Source organism: Leptonotus elevatus, chromosome 2 (assembly GCF_054856555.1).
Source record: "Leptonotus elevatus isolate MCC_2025b chromosome 2, RoL_Lele_1.0, whole genome shotgun sequence".
In the NCBI taxonomy this organism is placed as follows: domain Eukaryota; kingdom Metazoa; phylum Chordata; class Actinopteri; order Syngnathiformes; family Syngnathidae; genus Leptonotus; species Leptonotus elevatus.
In genome coordinates, this window is record NC_141240.1 from 27,459,309 (window position 1) to 27,480,949 (window position 21,641).

At 39.1% G+C, this 21,641-nt stretch overlaps 1 protein-coding gene across 3 annotated transcripts in view; it reads right to left on the minus strand.

Annotated features, from left to right (window-relative positions):
• Positions 1-16,969: 16,969 nt before the first annotated feature.
• plxna2 (plexin A2) overlaps positions 16,970-21,641 on the minus strand; it is a 193,708-nt gene continuing 189,036 nt past the window's right edge. For all 3 annotated transcript variants that reach the window (XM_086067152.1, XM_086067149.1, XM_086067150.1), the window contains exon 32: positions 16,970-21,467. In XM_086067152.1, coding sequence (XP_085923278.1) covers positions 21,372-21,467 — 96 coding nt within the window. In that variant the 3' untranslated portion in view covers positions 16,970-21,371. The remainder of the gene's footprint in view (positions 21,468-21,641) is intronic.

Genomic DNA, 21,641 nt, shown 5'->3' on the forward strand with positions numbered 1-21,641 from the left:
TTAGGATATAAAACTAGAGCAAGGATTCAAATTAGGCGTTTAAATCTAGGGCTAGGGTTCAAAATTAGGGTTTCAAAATAGGGCTAGGGTCTCAAATTAGGGTTTCAAACTCGGGCTAGGGTTTCGAATTAGGGTTTCAAACTAGGGCTAGGGTTTCAAATTAGGGTTTCAAACTAGGGCTAGGGTTTTATATTAGGGTTTAAAACTCGGGCTAGAGTTTCATATTAAGGTTTCAAGCTAGGGATAAGGTTTCAAAATAGGGTTTCAAACTAGGGCTAGGGTTTCAAACTAGGGCTAGGGTTTCAAATTAGGGTTTCGAACTAGGGCTAGGGTTTCAAATTAGGGTTTCAAACTAGGGCTAGGGTCTCAATTTAGGGTTTTAAACTAAGGCTAGGGTTTTAAATTAGGGTTTTAAACAAACTAGGGTTTCATATTAGGTTTTCAAACTAGGGTTAGGGTTCCAAATTATGGTTTAAAACAAGGGCTAGGGTCTCAAATTAGGGTTTCAAACTTGGGCTAGGATTTCAAATTAGGGTTTCAAACTAGGGCTAGGGTCTCAATTTAGGGTTTTAAACTAAGGCTAGGGTTTCAAATTAGGGTTTTAAACTAACTAGGATTTCATATAAGTTTTCAAACTCGGGCTAAGGTTTCAAATTAGGGTTTCAAACTAGGGCTAGAGTTTAAAATTTGGGTTTCAAACTTGGGCTAGGGTTTCAAATGTGGGTTTCAAAATAGGGTAAGGGTTCCAAATTAGGGTTTCAAACTAGGGCTACGGTCTCAAATTAGGGTTTCAAACTAGGGCTAGGGTCTCAATTTAGGGTTTTAAACTAAGGCTAGGGTTTCAAATTAGGGTTTTAAACTAACTAGGGTTTCAAATGTGGGTTTCAAACTGGGCTAGGGTTTCAAATGTGGGTTTCAAAATAGGGTAAGGGTTCCAAATTAGGGTTTCAAACTAGGGCTACGGTCTCAAATTAGGGTTTTAAACTAGGGCTAGGATCTCAAATTAGGGTTTCAAACGAGGGCTAGGGTTTCAAATCAGGGTTTCAAACTAGGGCTAGGATTTCAAATTAGGGTTTAAAACTACGGCTAGGATTTCATATTAGGGTTTAAAACTAGGGTTAGGGTCTCAAATAAGGGTTTCAAACTAGGGCTATGGTTTCAAATTAGGGTTTCAAACTACGGCTAGAGTTTCATATTAGGGTTTCAAAAATTGGCTAGGGTTTCATATTAGGGTTTCAAAATAGGGTAAGGGTTCCAAATTAGGGTTTCAAACTAGGGCTACTGTCTCAAATTAGGGTTTCAAACTAGGACTAGGGTTTAAAATAAGGGTTTGAAAATAGGGCTAAGGTTTCAAACGAGGGCTAGAGTTTCAAATTAGGGTTTCAAACTAGGGCTAGGGTTCCAAATTAGGGTTTCAAACTAGGGCTAGGGTTTCAAATGAGGGTTTTAAACAAACTAGGGTTTCATATTAGGTTTTCAAACTAGGGTTAGGGTTCCAAATTATGGTTTCAAACAAGGGCTAGGGTTTCATATTAGGGTTTCAAACTAGGGTTAGGGTTTCAAATTAGGGTTTCAAACTAGGGCTAAGGTTTCAAATTAGGGTTTCGAACTGGGGCCAGAGTTCAAAATTAATGTTTTAAACTAAGGCTAGAACTTAAAATTAGGGTTTTAAACTAGGGCTAGGGTTTCAAATTAGGGTTTCCAACTAGGGTTAAGGTTCCAAATTAGGGTATCAAACAAGAGCTATGGTCTCAAATTAGGGTTTAAAACTAGAGCTAGGGTCTCATATTAGAGTTTCAAAATAGGGTTAGGGTTTCAAACTAAGGTTAGGGTATCAAATTAGGGTTTAAAACTAGAGTTAGGGTTTCATATTAGGGTTTCAAACTAGGAGTAAAGTTTCAAATTAGGTTTAAAAATAGGGTTAGTGTTTCAAATTAGGGTTTAAAAATAGGGTTAGAGTTCCAAATTAGGGTTTCAAACAAGAGTTTGGGTCTCAAATTATGGTTTCAAACTAGGGCTAGGATTTCAAATTAGGTTTCAAACTAGGGCTAGGGCTCAAAATTAGGGTATTAAACTAGGGCTAGCGTTTAAAACTAGGGCTAGGGTTTCAAATTAGGGTTTAAAACTCGGGCTAGGTTCTCAAATTAGGGTTTCAAAATAGGGTAAGGGTTCCAAATTAGGGTTTCAAACTAGGGCTACGGTCTCAAATTAGGGTTTCAAACTAGGGCTAGGGTTTAAAATAAGGGTTTGAAAATAGGACTTGGGGTTCAAACTAGGGCTAGGGTTTCAAATTAGGCTTTCAAACTAGGGCTAGGGTTCTAAATTAGGGTTTCAAACTAGGGCTAGGGTTTCAAATTAGGGTTTCAAACTAGGGCTAGGGTTTCAAATTAGAGTTTCAAACTAGGGCTAGGGTTTCATATTAAGGTTACAAACTCGGGCGAGGGTTAAAAATTAGGGTTTAAAACTAGGGCTAGGGTTTTAAACTAGGGCTAAGGTCTCAAATTAGGGATTAAAACTAGGGTTAGGGTTTCAAATAAGATTTCAAAGTAGGGCTAGGGTTTCAAATAAGATTTCAAACTAGGTCTAGGGTTTCAAATTAAGGTTTCAAACTAGGGCTAGGGTTTCAAATTAGGGGTTCAAACTCGGGCTAGGGTTTCGAATTAGGGTTTCAAACTAGGGCTAGGGTTTCACATTAGGATATAAAACTAGAGCAAGGATTCAAATTAGGCGTTTAAATCTAGGGCTAGGGTTCAAAATTAGGGTTTCAAAATAGGGCTAGGGTCTCAAATTAAGGTTTCAAACTCGGGCTAGGGTTTCGAATTAGGGTTTCTAACTAGGGCTAGGGTTTCAAATTAGGGTTTCAAACTAGGGCTAGAGTTTCATATTAAGGTTTCAAGCTAGGGATAAGGTTTCAAATTAGGGTTTCAAACTAGGGCTAGGGTTTCAAACTAGGGCTAGGGTTTCATATTAGGGTTTCAAACTAGGGCTAAGGTTTCAAATTAGGGTTTCGAACTAGGGCTAGGGTTTCAAATTAGAGTTTCAAACTAGGGCTAGGGTCTCAATTTAGGGTTTTAAACTAAGGCTAGGGTTTTAAATTAGGGTTTTAAACAAACTAGGGTTTCATATTAGGTTTTCAAACTAGGGTTAGGGTTCCAAATTATGGTTTAAAACAAGGGCTAGGGTCTCAAATTAGGGTTTCAAACTTGGGCTAGGATTTCAAATTAGGGTTTCAAACTAGGGCTAAGGTTTCAAATTAGGGTTTCGAACTTGGGCTAGGATTTCAAATTAGGGTTTCAAACTAGGGCTAGGGTTTCAAATTAGGGTTTTAAACTAACTACGGTTTCATATAAGTTTTCAAACTCGGGCTAAGGTTTCAAATTAGGGTTTAAAACTAGGGCTAGGGTTTAAAATTTGGGTTTCAAACTAGGGCTAGGGTTTCAAATGTGGGTTTCAAAATAGGGTAAGGGTTCCAAATTAGGGTTTCAAACTAGGGCTACGGTCTCAAATTAGGGTTTCAAACTAGGGCTAGGGTCTCAATTTAGGGTTTTAAACTAAGGCTAGGGTTTCAAATTAGGGTTTTAAACTAACTAGGGTTTCATATTAGTTTTTCAAACTAGGGCTAAGGTTTCAAATTAGGGTTTCAAACTAGGGCTAGGGTTTCAAATGTGGGTTTCAAACTGGGGCTAGGGTTTCAAATGTGGGTTTCAAAATAGGGTAAGGGTTCCAAATTAGGGTTTCAAACTAGGGCTACGGTCTCAAATTAGGGTTTTAAACTAGGGCTAGGATCTCAAATTAGGGTTTCAAACGAGGGCTAGGGTTTCAAATCAGGGTTTCAAACTAGGGCTAGGATTTCAAATTAGGGTTTAAAACTACGGCTAGGGTTTCATATTAGGGTTTAAAACTAGGGTTGGGGTCTCAAATCAGGGTTTCAAACTAGGGCTATGGTTTCAAATTAGGGTTTCAAACTACGGCTAGAGTTTCATATTAGGGTTTCAAAATAGGGTAAGGGTTCCAAATTAGGGTTTCAAACAAGGGCTACTGTCTCAAATTAGGGTTTCAAACTAGGATTAGGGTTTAAAATAAGGGTTTGAAAATAGGGCTAGGGTTTCAAACTAGGGCTAAGGTTTCAAATTAGGGTTTCAAACTAGGGCTTGGGTTCCAAATTAGGGTTTCAAACTAGGGCTAGGGTTTCAAATGAGGGTTTTAAACAAACTAAGGTTTCATATTAGGTTTTCAAACTAGGGCTAGGGTTCTAAATTAGGGTTTCAAACTAGGGCTAGGGTTTCAAATTAGGGTTTCAAACTTGGGCTAGGGTTTCAAATTAGAGTTTCAAACTAGGGCAAGGGTTTCATATTAAGGTTACAAACTCGGGCGAGGGTTAAAAATTAGGGTTTAAAACTAGGGCTAGGTTTTTAAACTAGGGCTAAGGTCTCAAATTAGGGATTAAAACTAGGGTTAGGGTTTCAAATAAGATTTCAAAGTAGGGCTAGGGTTTCAAATAAGATTTCAAACTAGGTCTAGGGTTTCAAATTAGGGTTTCAAACTAGGGCTAGGGTTTCAAATTAGGGGTTCAAACTCGGGCTAGGGTTTCGAATTAGGGTTTCAAACTAGGGCTAGGGTTTCACATTAGGATATAAAACTAGAGCAAGGATTCAAATTAGGCGTTTAAATCTAGGGCTAGGGTTCAAAATTAGGGTTTCAAAATAGGGCTAGGGTCTCAAATTAGGGTTTCAAACTCGGGCTAGGGTTTCGAATTAGGGTTTCAAACTAGGGCTAGGGTTTCAAATTAGGGTTTCAAACTAGGGCTAGGGTTTTATATTAGGGTTTAAAACTCGGGCTAGAGTTTCATATTAAGGTTTCAAGCTAGGGATAAGGTTTCAAAATAGGGTTTCAAACTAGGGCTAGGGTTTCAAACTAGGGCTAGGGTTTCAAATTAGGGTTTCGAACTAGGGCTAGGGTTTCAAATTAGGGTTTCAAACTAGGGCTAGGGTCTCAATTTAGGGTTTTAAACTAAGGCTAGGGTTTTAAATTAGGGTTTTAAACAAACTAGGGTTTCATATTAGGTTTTCAAACTAGGGTTAGGGTTCCAAATTATGGTTTAAAACAAGGGCTAGGGTCTCAAATTAGGGTTTCAAACTTGGGCTAGGATTTCAAATTAGGGTTTCAAACTAGGGCTAGGGTCTCAATTTAGGGTTTTAAACTAAGGCTAGGGTTTCAAATTAGGGTTTTAAACTAACTAGGATTTCATATAAGTTTTCAAACTCGGGCTAAGGTTTCAAATTAGGGTTTCAAACTAGGGCTAGGGTTTAAAATTTGGGTTTCAAACTAGGGCTAGGGTTTCAAATGTGGGTTTCAAAATAGGGTAAGGGTTCCAAATTAGGGTTTCAAACTAGGGCTACGGTCTCAAATTAGGGTTTCAAACTAGGGCTAGGGTCTCAATTTAGGGTTTTAAACTAAGGCTAGGGTTTCAAATTAGGGTTTTAAACTAACTAGGGTTTCAAATGTGGGTTTCAAACTGGGCTAGGGTTTCAAATGTGGGTTTCAAAATAGGGTAAGGGTTCCAAATTAGGGTTTCAAACTAGGGCTACGGTCTCAAATTAGGGTTTTAAACTAGGGCTAGGATCTCAAATTAGGGTTTCAAACGAGGGCTAGGGTTTCAAATCAGGGTTTCAAACTAGGGCTAGGATTTCAAATTAGGGTTTAAAACTACGGCTAGGGTTTCATATTAGGGTTTAAAACTAGGGTTAGGGTCTCAAATAAGGGTTTCAAACTAGGGCTATGGTTTCAAATTAGGGTTTCAAACTACGGCTAGAGTTTCATATTAGGGTTTCAAAATAGGGTAAGGGTTCCAAATTAGGGTTTCAAACAAGGGCTACTGTCTCAAATTATGGTTTCAAACTAGGACTAGGGTTTAAAATAAGGGTTTGAAAATAGGGCTAGGGTTTCAAACTAGTGCTAAGGTTTCAAATTAGGGTTTCAAACTAGGGCTAGGGTTTCAAATTAGGGTTTCAAACTAGGGTTAGGGTCTCAATTTAGGGTTTTAAACTAAGGCTAGGGTTTTAAATTAGGGTTTTAAACAAACTAGGGTTTCATATTAGGTTTTCAAACTAGGGTTAGGGTTCCAAATTATGGTTTAAAACAAGGGCTAGGGTCTCAAATTAGGGTTTCAAACTTGGGCTAGGATTTCAAATTAGGGTTTCAAACTAGGGCTAGGGTCTCAATTTAGGGTTTTAAACTAAGGGTAGGGTTTCAAATTAGGGTTTTAAACTAACTAGGATTTCATATAAGTTTTCAAACTCGGGCTAAGGTTTCAAATTAGGGTTTCAAACTAGGGCTAGGGTTTAAAATTTGGGTTTCAAACTAGGGCTAGGGTTTCAAATGTGGGTTTCAAAATAGGGTAAGGGTTCCAAATTAGGGTTTCAAACTAGGGCTACGGTCTCAAATTAGGGTTTCAAACTAGGGCTAGGGTCTCAATTTAGGGTTTTAAACTAAGGCTAGGGTTTCAAATTAGGGTTTTAAACAAACTAGGGTTTCAAATGTGGGTTTCAAACTGGGCTAGGGTTTCAAATGTGGGTTTCAAAATAGGGTAAGGGTTCCAAATTAGGGTTTCAAACTAGGGCTACGGTCTCAAATTAGGGTTTTAAACTAGGGCTAGGATCTCAAATTAGGGTTTCAAACGAGGGCTAGGGTTTCAAATCAGGGTTTCAAACTAGGGCTAGGATTTCAAATTAGGGTTTAAAACTACGGCTAGGGTTTCATATTAGGGTTTAAAACTAGGGTTAGGGTCTCAAATAAGGGTTTCAAACTAGGGCTATGGTTTCAAATTAGGGTTTCAAACTACGGCTAGAGTTTCATATTAGGGTTTCAAAATAGGGTAAGGGTTCCAAATTAGGGTTTCAAACGAGGGCTACTGTCTCAATATAGGGTTTCAAACTAGGACTAGGGTTTAAAATAAGGGTTTGAAAATAGGGCTAGGGTTTCAAACTAGTGCTAAGGTTTCAAATTAGGGTTTCAAACTAGGGCTAGGGTTCCAAATTAGGGTTTCAAACTAGGGCTAGGGTTTCAAATGAGGGTTTTAAACAAACAAGGGTTTCATATTAGGTTTTCAAACTAGGGTTAGGGTTCCAAATTATGGTTTCAAACAAGGGCTAGGGTTTCATTTTAGGGTTTCAAACTAGGGTTAGGGTTTCAAATTAATGTTTTAAACTAAGGCTAGAACTTAAAATTAGGGTTTTAAACTAGGGCTAGGGGCTCATATTAGAGTTTCAAAATAGGGTTAGGGTTTCAAACTAAGGTTAGGGTATCAAATTAGGGTTTAAAACTAGAGTTAGGGTTTCATATTAGGGTTTCAAACTAGGAGTAAAGTTTCAAATTAGGTTTAAAAATAGGGTTAGTGTTTCAAATTAGGGTTTAAAAATAGGGTTAGAGTTCCAAATTAGGGTTTCAAACAAGAGTTTGGGTCTCAAATTATGGTTTCAAACTAACTAGGGTTTCATATAAGTTTTCAAACTCGGGCTAAGGTTTCAAATTAGGTTTCAAACTAGGGCTAGGGCTCAAAATTAGGGTATTAAACTAGGGCTAGCGTTTAAAACTAGGGCTAGGGTTTCAAATTAGGGTTTAAAACTCGGGCTAGGTTCTCAAATTAGGGTTTCAAAATAGGGTAAGGGTTCCAAATTAGGGTTTCAAACTAGGGCTACGGTCTCAAATTAGGGTTTCAAACTAGGGCTAGGGTTTAAAATAAGGGTTTGAAAATAGGACTTGGGGTTCAAACTAGGGCTAGGGTTTCAAATTAGCCTTTTAAAACTAGGGCTAAGGTTCTAAATCAGGGTTTTAAACTAGGGCTAGCGTTTAAAACTAGGGCTAGGGTTTCAAATTAGGGTTTAAAACTCGGGCTAAGTTCTCAAATTAGGGTTTAAAACTAGGGTAAGGGTTCCAAATTAGGGTTTCAAACTAGGCCTAGGGTTTCAAATTAGGGTTTCAAACTAGGTCTAAGGTTTCTAATTAGGGTATTAAACTAGGGCTAAGGTCTCAAATTAGGGATTCAAACTAGGGTTAGGGATCCAAATTAGGGTTACAACCAAGGGCTAGGGTCTCAAATTAGGGTTTCAAACAAGGGCAAGAGTTTTATATTAGGGTTTAAAACTAGGGCTAGGGTTTCAAATTAGGGTTTCAAACTAGGGCTAGGTCTCAAAATTAGGGTTTAAAACTAGGGCTAGCGTTTAAAACTAGGGCTAGGGTTTCAAACTAGGGCTAGGGTTTCAAACTAGGGCTAAGGTTTCAAATTAGGGTTTAAAACTCGGGCTAGGTTCTCAAATTAGGGTTTAAAACGAGGGTATGGGTTCTTAATTAGGGTTTCAAACTAGGGCTAGGGTTTCAAATTAGGATTTCAAACTAGGGCAAGAGTTTTATATTAGGGTTTAAAACTAGGGCTAGGGTTTCAAATTAGGGTTTCAAACTAGGGCTAGGTCTCAAAATTAGGGTTTTAAACTAGGGCTAGCGTTTAAAACTAGGGCTAGGGTTTCAAACTAGGGCTAGGGTTTCAAACTAGGGCTAAGGTTTCAAATTAGGGTTTAAAACTCGGGCTAGGTTCTCAAATTAGGGTTTAAAACGAGGGTAAGGGTTCCAAATTAGGGTTTCAAACTAAGCCTAGGGTTTCAAATTAGGGTTTCAAACTAGGCCTAGGGTCTCAAATTAGGGATTCAAACTAGGGTTAGGGATCCAAATTAGGGTTACAACCAAGGGCTAGGGTCTCAAATTAGGGTTTCAAACTAGGGCTAGGGTCTCATATTAGAGTTTCAAAATAGGGTTAGGGTTTCATATTAGGGTTTCAAACTAGGGCTAAAGTTTCAAATTAGGGTTTAAAACAAAGGCTAGGATTTCAAATTAAGTTTTTAAACCAGGGCTAGAGATACATATTAGGGTTTCAAGCAATGGCTAGGGTTTCATATTAGGGTTTCAAACTAGGGCTAGAGTTTCATATTAAGGTTACAAACTAGGGCTTTGGTTAAAAATTAGGGTTTTAAACTAGGGCTAGGGTTTAAAATTAGGGTTTTAAACTAGAAATAGGGTTTCAAATTAGGGTTTCAAACTAGGGCTAGCGTCTCAAATTAGGGTTTAAAACTAGAGCTAGGGTTTCATTTTAGGGTTTCAAACGGGCTAAAGTTTCAAATTAGGGTTTCAAACTCGGAATAGGATTTCAAATTAGGGTTTCAAACTAGAGCTAGGGTTTCAAATTAGGGTTTCATACTAGGGCTAGGTTTTCATATTAGGGTTTCAAACTAGGGTTAGGGTTTCAAATTAGGGCTAGGGTTTCAAATTAGGGTTTCAAACTTAGGCTAGGGTTTCATATTAGGGTTTAAAACTAGGGTTAGAATTTCATATTAAGGTTACAAACTAGGGCTAGGGTTAAAAATTAGGGTTTTAAACTAGGGCTAGCGTCTCAAATTAGGGTTTAAAACTAGAGCTAGGGTTTCATTTTAGGGTTTCAAACGGGCTGAAGTTTCAAATCAGGGTTTCAAACTCGGAATAGGATTTCAAATTAGCATTTTAAACTAGGGGTAGGGTTTCAAATTAGGGTTTAAAACTAAGGTAAAAGTTCCAAATTAGGGTTTCGAACAAGAGTTTGGGTCTCAAATTAGGGTTTCAAACTAGGGCTAAGGTTTCAAATTAGGGTTTAAAACTAGGGCTAGGTTCTCAAATTAGGGTTTAAATCTAGGGCTAGGGTTCAAAATAAAGAATTTAAACTAGGGCTAGGGTTTCAATCTAGGGCTAGGGTTTAAAATTAGGGTTTTAAACTAGGGTTAGGGTTCCAAATTAAGTTTTCAAACAAGGGCTAGGGTCTCAAATTAGGGTTTCAAACTCGGGCTAGGGTTTCAAATTAGGCTATCAAACTAGGGCTAGAGTTCAAAGTAATGGTTTCAAAGTAGGGCTAGGGCTAAAAAATAGGTTTTAAACTAGGGCTTAGTTTTCAAATTAGGGTTTAAAACTAGGGTTAGGGTTCCAAATTAGGGTTTCAAACAAGAGCTAGGGTCTCAAATTAGGGTTTCAAACTAGGGCTTTTGTTTCAAATTATGGTTTCAAACTAGGGCCAGAGTTCAAAATTAAGGTTTAAACTAAGGCTAGGGCTTAAAATTAGGGTTTTAAACTAGGGCTAGGGTTTCAAATTAGGGTTTCCAATTAGGCTTAGGGTTCTAAATTAGGGTATCAAACAAGAGCTATGGTCTCAAATTAGGGTTTAAAACTAGAGCTAGGGTCTCATATTAGAGTTTCAAAATAGGGTTAGGGTTTCAAATTAGGGTTTCAAACTAGGGCTAGGGTTTCAAATTAGGTTTTAAAACTAGGGCTAAATTCTCAAATTAGGGTTTAAAACTAGGGCCAGAGTTCAAAATTAGGTTTTAAACTAGTGCTAGGTTTTCAAATTAGGGTTTAAAACTAGGGTTAGGGTTCCAAATGAGGGTTTCAAACAAGAGCTAGGCTCTCAAATTAGGGTTTAAAACTAGGGCTAGGGTTTCAAATTAGGGTTTCAAACTAGGGCCAGAGTACAAAATTAAGGTTTTAAACTAAGGCTATTGTTTAAAATGAGGGTTTTAATCTAGGGCTAGGGTTTCAAATTAGGGTTTCCAACTAGGGTTAGGGTTCCAAATTAGGGTATCAAACAAGAGCTATGGTCTCAAATTAGGGTTTAAAACTAGAGCTAGCGTCTCATATTAGAGTTTCAAAATAGGGTTAGGGTTTCAAATTAGGGTTTCAAACTAAGGTTAGGGTTCCAAATTAGGGTTTCAAACTAGGGCTCGGGTCTCAAATTATTGTTTAAAAATTGAGCTTGGGTTTCATATTAGGGTTTAAATCTCGGGCTAAAGTTTCAAATTAGGGTTTCAAACTAGGGCAAGGTTTTCAAATTAGGTTTTAAAACTAGGGCTAGGGTTTCAAATTAGGGTTTCAATCTCGGGCAGGGGTTTCAAATTAGGGTTTCAAACTAAGGTTAGAGGTTCCAAATTCGGGTTTCAAACTAGGGTTAGGGCTCAAAATTAGGGTTTCAAACTAGGGCTAGGGTTTCAAATTAGAGTTTCAAACTAGGGCTAGGTCTCAAAATTAGGGTTTAAAACTAGGGCTAGCGTTTAAAACTAGGGCTAGGGTTTCAAATTAGGGTTTCAAACTAGGGCTAAGGTTTCAAATTAGGGTTTAAAATTCGGGCTAGGTTCTCAAATTAGGGTTTAAAACTAGGGTAAGGGTTTCAAATTAGGGTTTCAAACAAGGGCTAGGGTTTCATATTAGGGTTTCAAACTAGGGATAGGCTCTCAAATTAGGGTTTCAAACTAGAGTTAGGATTCCAAATTAGGGTTTCAAACAACGGCTAGGGTTTCATATTAGGGTTTCAAACTAGGGATAGGGTCTCAAATAAGAGTTTAAAACTAGGGCTAGGTTTTCAAATTAGGGTTTCAAACTAGGACTAGGATATCAAATTAGGGTTACAAACTAGGGTTAGGGTTCCAAATTAGGGTTTCAAACAAGGGCTAGGGTTTCATATTAGGGTTTCAAACTAGGACTAGGATATCAAATTAGGGTTACAAACTAGGGTTAGGGTTCCAAATTAGGGTTTTAAACTAGGGCTAGGGTTTCAAATAAGGTTTTAAACTAGGGCTAGGGTTTCAAATTAGGGTTTCAAACTAGGGCTACGGTTTCAAATTAGGGTTGAAAAATAGAGTTAGGGTTTCAAACTAGGGCTAGGGTTTCAAATTAGGGTTTCAAACTAGGGCTACAGTTTCAAATTAGGGTTTAAATATAGGGTTAATGTTTCAAACTAGGGCTAGGGTTTCATATTAGGGTTTCAAACTAGAGCTAGGGTTTCAAATTTAGGTTTAAAACTAGGGCTAGGGTTCAAAATTAGGGTTTTAAACTATGGCTAGGGTTTAAAATAAGGGGTTTAAACTAGGGCTAGGGTTTCAAACTAGGGCTAGGGTCTCAAATTAGGGTTTCAAACTTGGGCTAGGGTTTCATATTAGGGTTTCAAACTAGGGCAAATGTTTCAAATTAGGGTTTCAAACTAGGGCAAGAGTTTTATATTAGGGTTTAAAACTAGGGCTAGGGTTTCAAATTAGGGTTTCAAACTAGAGCTAGAGTTCAAAATTAGGGTTTCAAACTAGGGTTAGAGTTTCCTATTAGGGTAACAAACTCAGGCTTGTGTTAAAATTAAGGTTTTTAAACTAAGGCTAGGGTTTAAAATTAGGATTTTAAACTAACTAGGGTTTCACATTAGGTTTTCAAACTAGGGTTAGGGTTCCAAATTATGGTTTCAAACAAGGGCTAGGGTCTCAAATTAGGGGTTCAAACTAGGGCTAGGGTTCAAAATTAAGGTTTTAAACTTGAGCTAGGGTTTAAAATTTGAGTTTTAAACTAGGGCTGGGTTTCAAATTAGGGTTTCAAACTAGGGCTAGGGTTTCAAATTAGGGTTTCAAACTAGGGCTAGGGTTTCATAGTAGGGTTTCAAACTAGGGCAAATGTTTCAAATTAGGGTTTCAAACTAGGGCTAGGGTTTCAAATTAGGATTTCAAACTAGGGCAAGAGTTTTATATTAGGGTTTAAAACTAGGGCTAGGGTTTCAAATTAGAGTTTCAAACTAGAGCTAGAGTTCAAAATTAGGGTTTAAAACAAGGGCTAGGGTTTCAAATTAGGATTTCAAACTTGGGTTAGAGTTTCATATTAGGGTAACAAACTCAGGCTTGTGTTAAAATTTAGGGTTTTAAACTAAGGCTAGGGTTTAAAATTAGGGTTTTAAACTAACTAGGGTTTCATATTAGGTTTTCAAACTAGGGTTAGGGTTCCAAATTATGGTTTCAAACAAGGGCTGGGGTCTCAAATTAGGGTTTCAAACTAGGGCTAGGGTTTCAAATTAGGGTTTCAAACTAGGGCTAGGGTTCAAAATTAAGGTTTTAAACTTGAGCTAGGGTTTAAAATTTGAGTTTTAAACTAGGGCTGGGTTTCAAACTAGGGCTAGGGTTTCATATTAGGGTTTCAAACTAGGGCAAATGTCTCAAATTGGGGTTTAAAACTAGGGCCAGGCTTTCATATTAAGGTAACAAATTAGGGCTAGGGTTCAAATTTAGGGTTTTAATCTAAGGCTAGGGTTTAAAATTAGGTTTAGGGTTTCAAATTAGGGTTTCAAACTAGGGTTAGGGTTCCAAATTAGGGATTCAAACTAGGGCTAGGGTTTCAAACTAGGGCTAGGGTTTCAAACTAGGGCTAGGGTTTCATATTAGGGTTTCAAACTAGGGCAAATGTCTCAAATTGGGGTTTAAAACTAGGGCCAGGCTTTCATATTAAGGTAACAAATTAGGGCTAGGGTTCAAATTTAGGGTTTTAATCTAAGGCTAGGGTTTAAAACTAGGTTTAGGGTTTCAAATTAGGGTTTCAAACTAGGGTTAGGGTTCCAAATTAGGGTTTCAAACTAGGGCTAGGGTCTCAAATTTGGGTTTCAAACTAGGGTTAGGGTTCCAAATTAGGTTTTCAAACTCGGGCTAGGGTCTCAAATTAGGATTTCAAACTAGGGCTAGGGTTTCATATTAGGGTTTCAGTCTAGGGCTAGGATCTCAAATTAGGGTTTCAAAATAGGGCTAGGGTTTCATATTAGGGTTTCAAACTAGGGCAAATGTCTCAAATTAGGGTTTAAAACTAGGGCCAGGCTTTCATATTAAGGTAACAAACTAGGGCCAGGCTTTCATTTTAAGGTAACAAATTAGGGCTAGGGTTCAAATTTAGGGTTTTAAACTAAGGCTAGGGTTTAAAACTAGGGCTAGGGTTTCAAATTAGGGTTTCAAACTAGGGTTAGGGTTCCAAATTAGGGTTTCAAACTAGGGTTAGGGTTCCAAAGTAGGGTTTCAAACTAGGGTTAGGGTCTCAAATTTGGGTTTCAAACTTGGGCTAGGGTTTCATATTAGGGTTTCAAATTTGGGCTGAAGTTTCAAATTAGGGTTTCAAACTAGAGCTGGAGTTAGTTGGAGCCATAGGCTGGAGTGGCTAAAAAGAGCGGCTAACAGGAGGAGCTAATAAAACAAAAAAAAAAGCTAGTAAAAGATTCGAGAGCAAATCAGAAAGTGACAAGCGACGGGGCCGAATCACGGGAGTTAGTGCCGACCACCTGCAGGCCCCAGCTGTGGAAGGTAAGCTGCGGTCCACCCATTGGTTCCGACACTTCATGCAATACCACCTGGGCTAACTACATTCGTGAAGTTGTTCTTTGGGCATCCGTAGCAGGAAGATGGTGGGACTACAGCCTTGTAATATAATTAGTGATTACTAGACCTATGATAATATATAAAAAAATATGTTAATGTTATACACCATATTTTTTGCTTTCTATTGACAAAGTTGTTTTTTAAAATGAATGAATTATTAGTTCACCACTAGATGACGCCAGGGATCACCGAATGTCCCTTTAAAAACTGTCAAGGACCTGAGTATGCAAAAAAAACATGTTGTATCGTATACATTTTCAAAAAATATATAGGTCTAGTATTCACTAATTATATTACATGGTCTCACTCTACCAGAGCTGCCATGTTTCGCCGCCATCTTCCTGCTACGAATGCCCAAAGGACAACTTCACCAGCCGGGCTTTACAATGGCTGCCAAGTCGCCGTCGCTCGCCAAGATGCTCGTTTGCTCACGCAATATAAGAATTGGTGGCAGGCTTGCGAAGTGTGGTCTCTCTGAGCCATCGGAGTGTGCATGCTTCTGTGTGCTTCTAAATGCTATGCTTCGACCACTCGATGGTGCTAAGGACTGCACAGTTGGGCTTTAAATGTTTAAACATCTGTGTATCACCACTGTTACCTGGTTTGATGGTGATTCTGCGTCAAAGCATCTGTAGACCGACTACCAGAGCCTCAATAAGTGGGGACTGTGAACTTCCAAAATTTAGAACAACTTTTGGACAGTCTAGCTTCTTAATGACTCTCATTTCAGCACAGAGGTGGGCAACGAGGGCCGGACTCCTGCAGGTATTGCATGTTGCCCTTCTCCAACACAGCTGATATATGATCAGTTCATCAGCAAGCTCCGCATAATCCTAATAATGACCCTGTTGATTGGAATCAGCTAGTGTTGGAAGTGAGAAACCTCCAAAACCTGCAGGACTCCGGTCCTCGAGGACCGAGTGTGCCCACCTCTGCTCTAGCATCTGCCCAAGGGACTGCCAATTAGCTTAATTCAGCGAACTTGGACACATTAACATTGTAAAACGGGCATTGTCCCTTTCAAATAAATAAATATTTAAAAATGTATAAATATTGTTTCGTGTTGGCTAATGAGCGAAGTTAGCTAGCACACGTTAGCCTAGCCATCACGTTAGCCATATGTCTAAACCAACCCATTATAACTAAACGTGAATTGACATTTCATGGGATCAATATAAATTAATTTAAGGTGTGATTTTTCATGTTGAATTGGGAATTTTTGAATGCCAATATTTCTGTTACTTACCTAAGAGGAACTTCATTCAGTGTACAAAACGCATTCCTGTAACCACAGCCGTGGGCGTGTAACGCAATCCTATTTATCACCACAACAGAGTTCACCATTGTAGTTGCGTTTTGATCGTCATTTGCTGCTGGCGATGTTGTGTGAGCAGCAGTCAGCAGCCGGTGCTTTCATCTTGTCAGTGCTTCGCAACGGGTAATTTGCATGCCTCGCTCTGGACAGGCAGGATTGCTGTTTTCGCTTTGTGCAGTACCGTTCCGCCATTTTGGCAATGAATGATTTCTTTTGCGGTAACAAGTAACTAAAATGATTAAGGGAAATGTACTACGGGAGTAAAAAGTAAAGGTTGCCAGAAATATAAATAAAGAAATAAGGACATGGGGAAACCCTGCTATAAGTACAGTACCAAAGTATTTGTACTCTGTTAAATGAGAAAACCTAATACAACTGCACTGCTTCTCCACTCACCTCTCTGTCTTAAAAGATAGGAGGCGAGAACACCAGGAGGCCATCAGTCAACCTGCCTCATTTGCATATCAGGTCGCCAGGACGAGTCCGAGCGAGACGGCGACCGTCACATTCGCCCGCCGAAAGGTCAGTGGAGCTCAACAGAGCACAAATCGCTGTCAGCAAATGTCAGAGGAAAAGTTTCCGTACGCTTGTATGCATTATGGAAACAGCTAATGAATGCCGCCAACACCGCTTACTCTCACAGGACTTTGCGTGGTTGCCGCTTACGTCAGCGGCTCCAAGTGCTTACTTACCAAGGTGAGTAAGTGGACTTTTAGAAACGCTAAGGTAGATTTGTACTGGATAGCGTGATTACTCTGCAGACTTGACGTTACGGTACTCCAGCTTCTTCATTTCATTCTTCTTCTCACATTCCAAAAACATTTTAAGTTTTAGGTGTGAATGTGAGCGTGACTGATTGTTGGTCTATATGCGCCATGCGATTGATTGAGAACCGGCCCAGGGTGTTCAGACCTCACCCAAAATCAACTGGGTAGGCTCCATAATAATAATGAGGATAAGCGCAATGGAAAATGGATGGATTCTTAGCTAGGCAACATAATTAATAAAAATACTAATAATTAATTAGAAATTCGCACAGTAATCCAGCACGAGTAACCAACGGAATATATGAATGTCATCCTTATGCCGTGACTGCTTGTAAAGGCATTACAGGGTCTTAAATCCCTTATGGATTTGAATTGGTCTCAGTGGTACAGGATTAGAAGCAAACGGGGATTAGACCCCCGTGTGGAAATAAAGGGGAAGCGGTTGAAAATAAGTCAAGATATAGAATGCGTAGGGTTAAGTGTGGTAAAATCCCCCACCTGCAAGACTTTCTACTTTTTTAAATGTTATCATAGATTGCTATTTATGTCTGTCAGTCTATGTTTGTATGTATTTTTCCAGTTTCATAGTAAAACTGCTGCGTGGTCTTAGCATGGTAAACACTGCATTAGCTTTGAGGAAAAAAAAAATATGAATGCACTTTTTACCCAGTAAAGTTTATTCATATATAACAATGGTATAAAGTGAATTCTTGGCTTGCAAAATAGGTGTGCTTCATATTTACAATAGGTACACAATAATATATTATCATAAAACTAAAGCAAGTTCAACAAAAACAAAACAAAACAAAAAACAAGAGACCAACTGTTTTTAAATACCTTAAATTTCTTACAATTTTCACAAGACCTTTATAAAATAACAAGGACAGACAGCCATTATCATTGCCAGTAATTATTTTTGTACAGAACTCCAGTGTCTATAAAGATAGTTTTTTTTTATTTGATTTTTACAAGGTGTGTCAAATGGAAGGGTATTTATTGACTACTCGGGAGAAATACATTGATCCCTTTATTCAAAACTTCAGAGGAAATGTGTTGTTTGGTGTACGTTATGACAGGAGCTAGCCCAAAGCACAATCAGCCCTTCGACAAACCGAGACTGGGAAAAAAAGTGCACAAAGCCTCTTTTTGTTAGCGAACAGCTTCAGGTTGAGTTGTGAAGCGACGATACAGATCTCACGTGAGCATCCGAAAAGGAAGAATGAAACAAACAAGCAAAACAAAAAACACTCAGCTTTTCAGTGTAGCGTAGATCCAAAGCGAGCGAGGAAACAAGCTATCATTGAATAATTACAACAACAAAAAGAAATCTGAGCGAAGAGGTGCATTCAGCTGTGTTTGAAGGGGGGGGCACAAATGGGTTTTCAGGAGGCGCACATGGAGGAGCGGGCCAAACTAAAAGCATGAATTAAAAACACTCGCAGCCGACAATCTCAGGAGGATGAGGTGAATCAAAGCCTTGGAATGCATTGAGACGAACATTTCATCCCTTGGAAGAGAAGAAGGCATTTAGGTCCTGTTTCAATTGTTAAAAAAAAAGCATTACTCCGTACAAGTAATGTGAGCTATGAGGAGGATACAATTCGTATATGCTGAGCTCGGGAAGACTTTGAAGAAGAAGAAAAAAAAAGAAGCATTTTCTGCACGTAGAAGCCGATTTCACACAATGTCAGGTCAGATGACTAGCGCTATGAAAGGGGTGTGTTTAAAAGAAAATAAGACATTTGGGAATGGATAACGACTTTTGCTGAACGATACCGTTTTGATTATGAAAACTTGATTCTGTTATTAGTGCTTAAAGGGGACATATTATGAAAAAAAAAAAAAAATTTCATTGCTCAATTAAAAATAGGAGGGCCTGCCCTCCATCAACCAATCACGTAAATATTTAGTTTTCTGCCGATTTCTGAAATTGTTTCAATGAACTAATGTTCTGAATTTCTTCCTTGCTGTTATTTTGCAACAAGAGTCTATAATAATAAACTGTCCCCGCGCCGAGTTTCTCCACCTATGATATGGCTATCAGGCTGGGTGAAGATAACGAGTTGCAGGTAGTCAAGTTGCAACTCTGCCACTGGTCGCCACTGTGACAAAAGTTGTACTTAGCATTGTAGGCTACAAGTGCACACGTTGATCAGTTTCAACCACTGTTAAAAGTAAAGTAGAGGTTAGGTGTGCTCTAATTCTTTATCCTTTTTGTATTCTGGCCAGTAAATAAATAAATATTGAGACCATTTAAATAATGAAAAAAAAAGAGAGCATAATATGTCTCCTTTAATGCCAAGTAAAAGTAAAGTCACCGTATGCAGCATTCTTGATAGCTTTAGTGCATTTGAGCCGGTACACTGTTAGCGTATCATTTAGCTAATGCGCAACAGTTAACTTAATGTCACCATTACCCATTTCTTCATAGTACAGAACAGAATGTAGTAAAAGGGCCATGATGAGAAATGAGTGACGAAATGCAGAGGACAAATGAGCATAAAAAGTGACCCCAAAAAATGTTAGCATGCATGTTTTTGACATTTTGTCAAAAATTAAAATAATTAGGAACTACTAATATTATCAAGCCAAACTTAAAAGGTATTTACATTGATATGACTATTCATTATTGTACAAGGTCCCTTTTATTTATTTTTAATATTTTTACAAATAAATACATCAAAATAAATATAAAAATATATATTTATGAAACCTAATCAGCAATAATGGATAGCTGGTATCCAGTAGGACGGCAACATTATTTTCACGTCACCATTTGTAATTATAGTCGTCACCTCGGCCTGAATTCAAATTCCTCTTGCCTGTTAGCTCTCCATTTCCGGCACGACACTAGCAAGTCGGATCAAAGAGCAGCTTCAAAGCAGCAGCGGGAAGCTGAAGGTGGGTCTCCCGCCCAACCATCCCCATCATCATCATCATCATCATCATCGCCTGACGCTTCCCTTCAAACGGTAAGCCGGGCAACGTCTGCCATACTCTTCTTCACCTTTGCTTTGTCAAGGGCTATGATATTGAGAAAATGGAGCGAGAGGATATCTAAAGCCACATTTCATCCTATACTATCTATACTATGTGGTGAGCAAACATATGCAGCCATAATATTAGACTTATATTGTCAAGCTCAGAATTTTGCCCAACATTAAATGCTTTAAAACTGTGATTGCAAACAACGGTACCACGGAACATTATGGTGAACGAGAGATGATCAGGTGTGGGAGATTATCCAATTAATTGGCCTGATAATTATTCCCCATTTACTGCAAATAATGTAAACTTCCATTAATTGTTATCCATATCATCTATATTTGCCAGCATTGTATAGTGACAGGCAGAACAAATGCTCTTTTCTGAGATGGCAGATGGTACAATTATAATTTGTAGCCATTCATAGAACAGAATAATTGCTTTGTGATTAACTAGACAAGCCCGGATTTCACACTAATTACCGGTAACTAAATTTGGGAGTAGATTGGCTCAATAAAGGTTGGAAAATTCTGCTTTAAGACATTTAACTCATTCACTGCCAGCCTGGTAAAAATGGATCTTTGACGTCTATAGCCGTCTTTGGCAGTGAATGTGTTAACTTGCAAGGTGGAACCCTTATGGAGCGGACATTTTCCAGAGGGCTTGTGTGTGTGTGTGTGTTTTAAATCCGATTCTGACTTGTTTCATTCATGGTAGTGAAGTGACTTATGTAGCTGATTATGTACAGCTGTTGTTGAATTGATTCCCACTCAATTAGCTGTCCCATGTTGGGTTTCTGGTGAATGTCTCACCAAGACAATGGAGATCACATTCTGGTCAGGTACTGTCAAGCTATGCAATGGATTCCAGTCCAGCTGACCAAAGTGTTTGCCATTTAATCATAATCAGGATTCAACTGAATATCTGTCCTTCAGACAATCCAATACAACCTGCAGGTCTGGCCGTGCTCCGATTACCCGGTTTCCCCAGTCAATTACAAAGTGGTCCTTTTCAAAGTGGCTCAGATACTTGTGCTGGCTGATCATGTTTCTTGTGCCAAAATGGAGGCACCCACTGAGAGGAACGGCCAGACAGAATCTACCAGCAGATTGAAAGCTCACTGTTGTTGAATCTGGGATAATTCAGCAGAATGAGTCTAGTTGAATAATGATCTGCTTCCTTTGATGTCTCGTTTCGTACCTTGAGCATCACATCCGTCTCCGCTGGCAGGCTAGAAGTTCCATTTGTAAAGCATTAACCGATTTTTGAGCAAGAGTCTTTTGGCACTCGGTCAGACAAGACCCACACATCTTGGCTTCTTGGTGCCTGTGCAAAGGCGGCAGTGGCGTCCTATCGAGGCCTGCGACCGGCCAGCTCGACGTGTTGGCACTTAGATCGATCGCTCGAACAGCTGACGTGTGTGACGTGGGACGGCATGCATCCAAAGCGCGATATGAAGATGGGATGCGAATGAAGGAGTTTGGCTTGGTATGAGCAGCGATGCAGGGAACTGCTTAAAGTTTGGGAAGCTGTTGGATGGAAAAATGAATCCTGGATGCCCACCACTTCCATTCATCCTCCAGAAATGAAAAAAAAAAAAAAAAAAGAACAAACAAACTTTTTCTACATTCACATTGGCCCTATTGACACTGCTACATTTACAGATGCATGCTGCCTCTGTCCCCTTCCTGTACACTGTCATGTGACACTCCCATCCGGAGAAGAGTGAAGCTTGTGGTGGTTCCAATGGTAACTGCACATATTTAAAAGTCCGAGTATAAAAATAAAATCTGAATGCAGCAGTCCAGTAAGAGATCTCTACTGCTTTTCACACAACCGCACACACAAACACACACACATACACACAAGTTCCATTTGGACAATGTCCCAGGAGACGACACCAATAAATAAATAAGTCCTGTTGTGGCCTTCCACGCTGACGCCCCTTTCCAAGTTAGGGTCTCGGAGTTGGAGGGCCACGTGCCATGGAGTCTGGGACACAAACTAAAGCAAGCGTTCGCCCCTATTGCACGACCGGTTGAGACAGCCTCGGTCCTCAGTCTTTCTCTACCCTCAGCTCTCGAGGGACATGGCGCCAATGAGCTGCTCCACCTTGTAGGCCAGCCTCTGCTTCCTGGCATGGTCGTCCTGTTCCAAGGCTGCCGTGATCTGTTCAGAAACAATAAGAGAACATTTCCAGGTCAAAATATTGCTCGCAGAAGCCAAACCCTGTTTTCCACTTTCTGGAAGTGTCAGAAGAGAACAACAAAAAAAAGCTGCTTTTTGGCTTTGTTGAGAAATATTTATCTATTAGCCTTTCACTTTTTATCTTTTGAGTCCTGT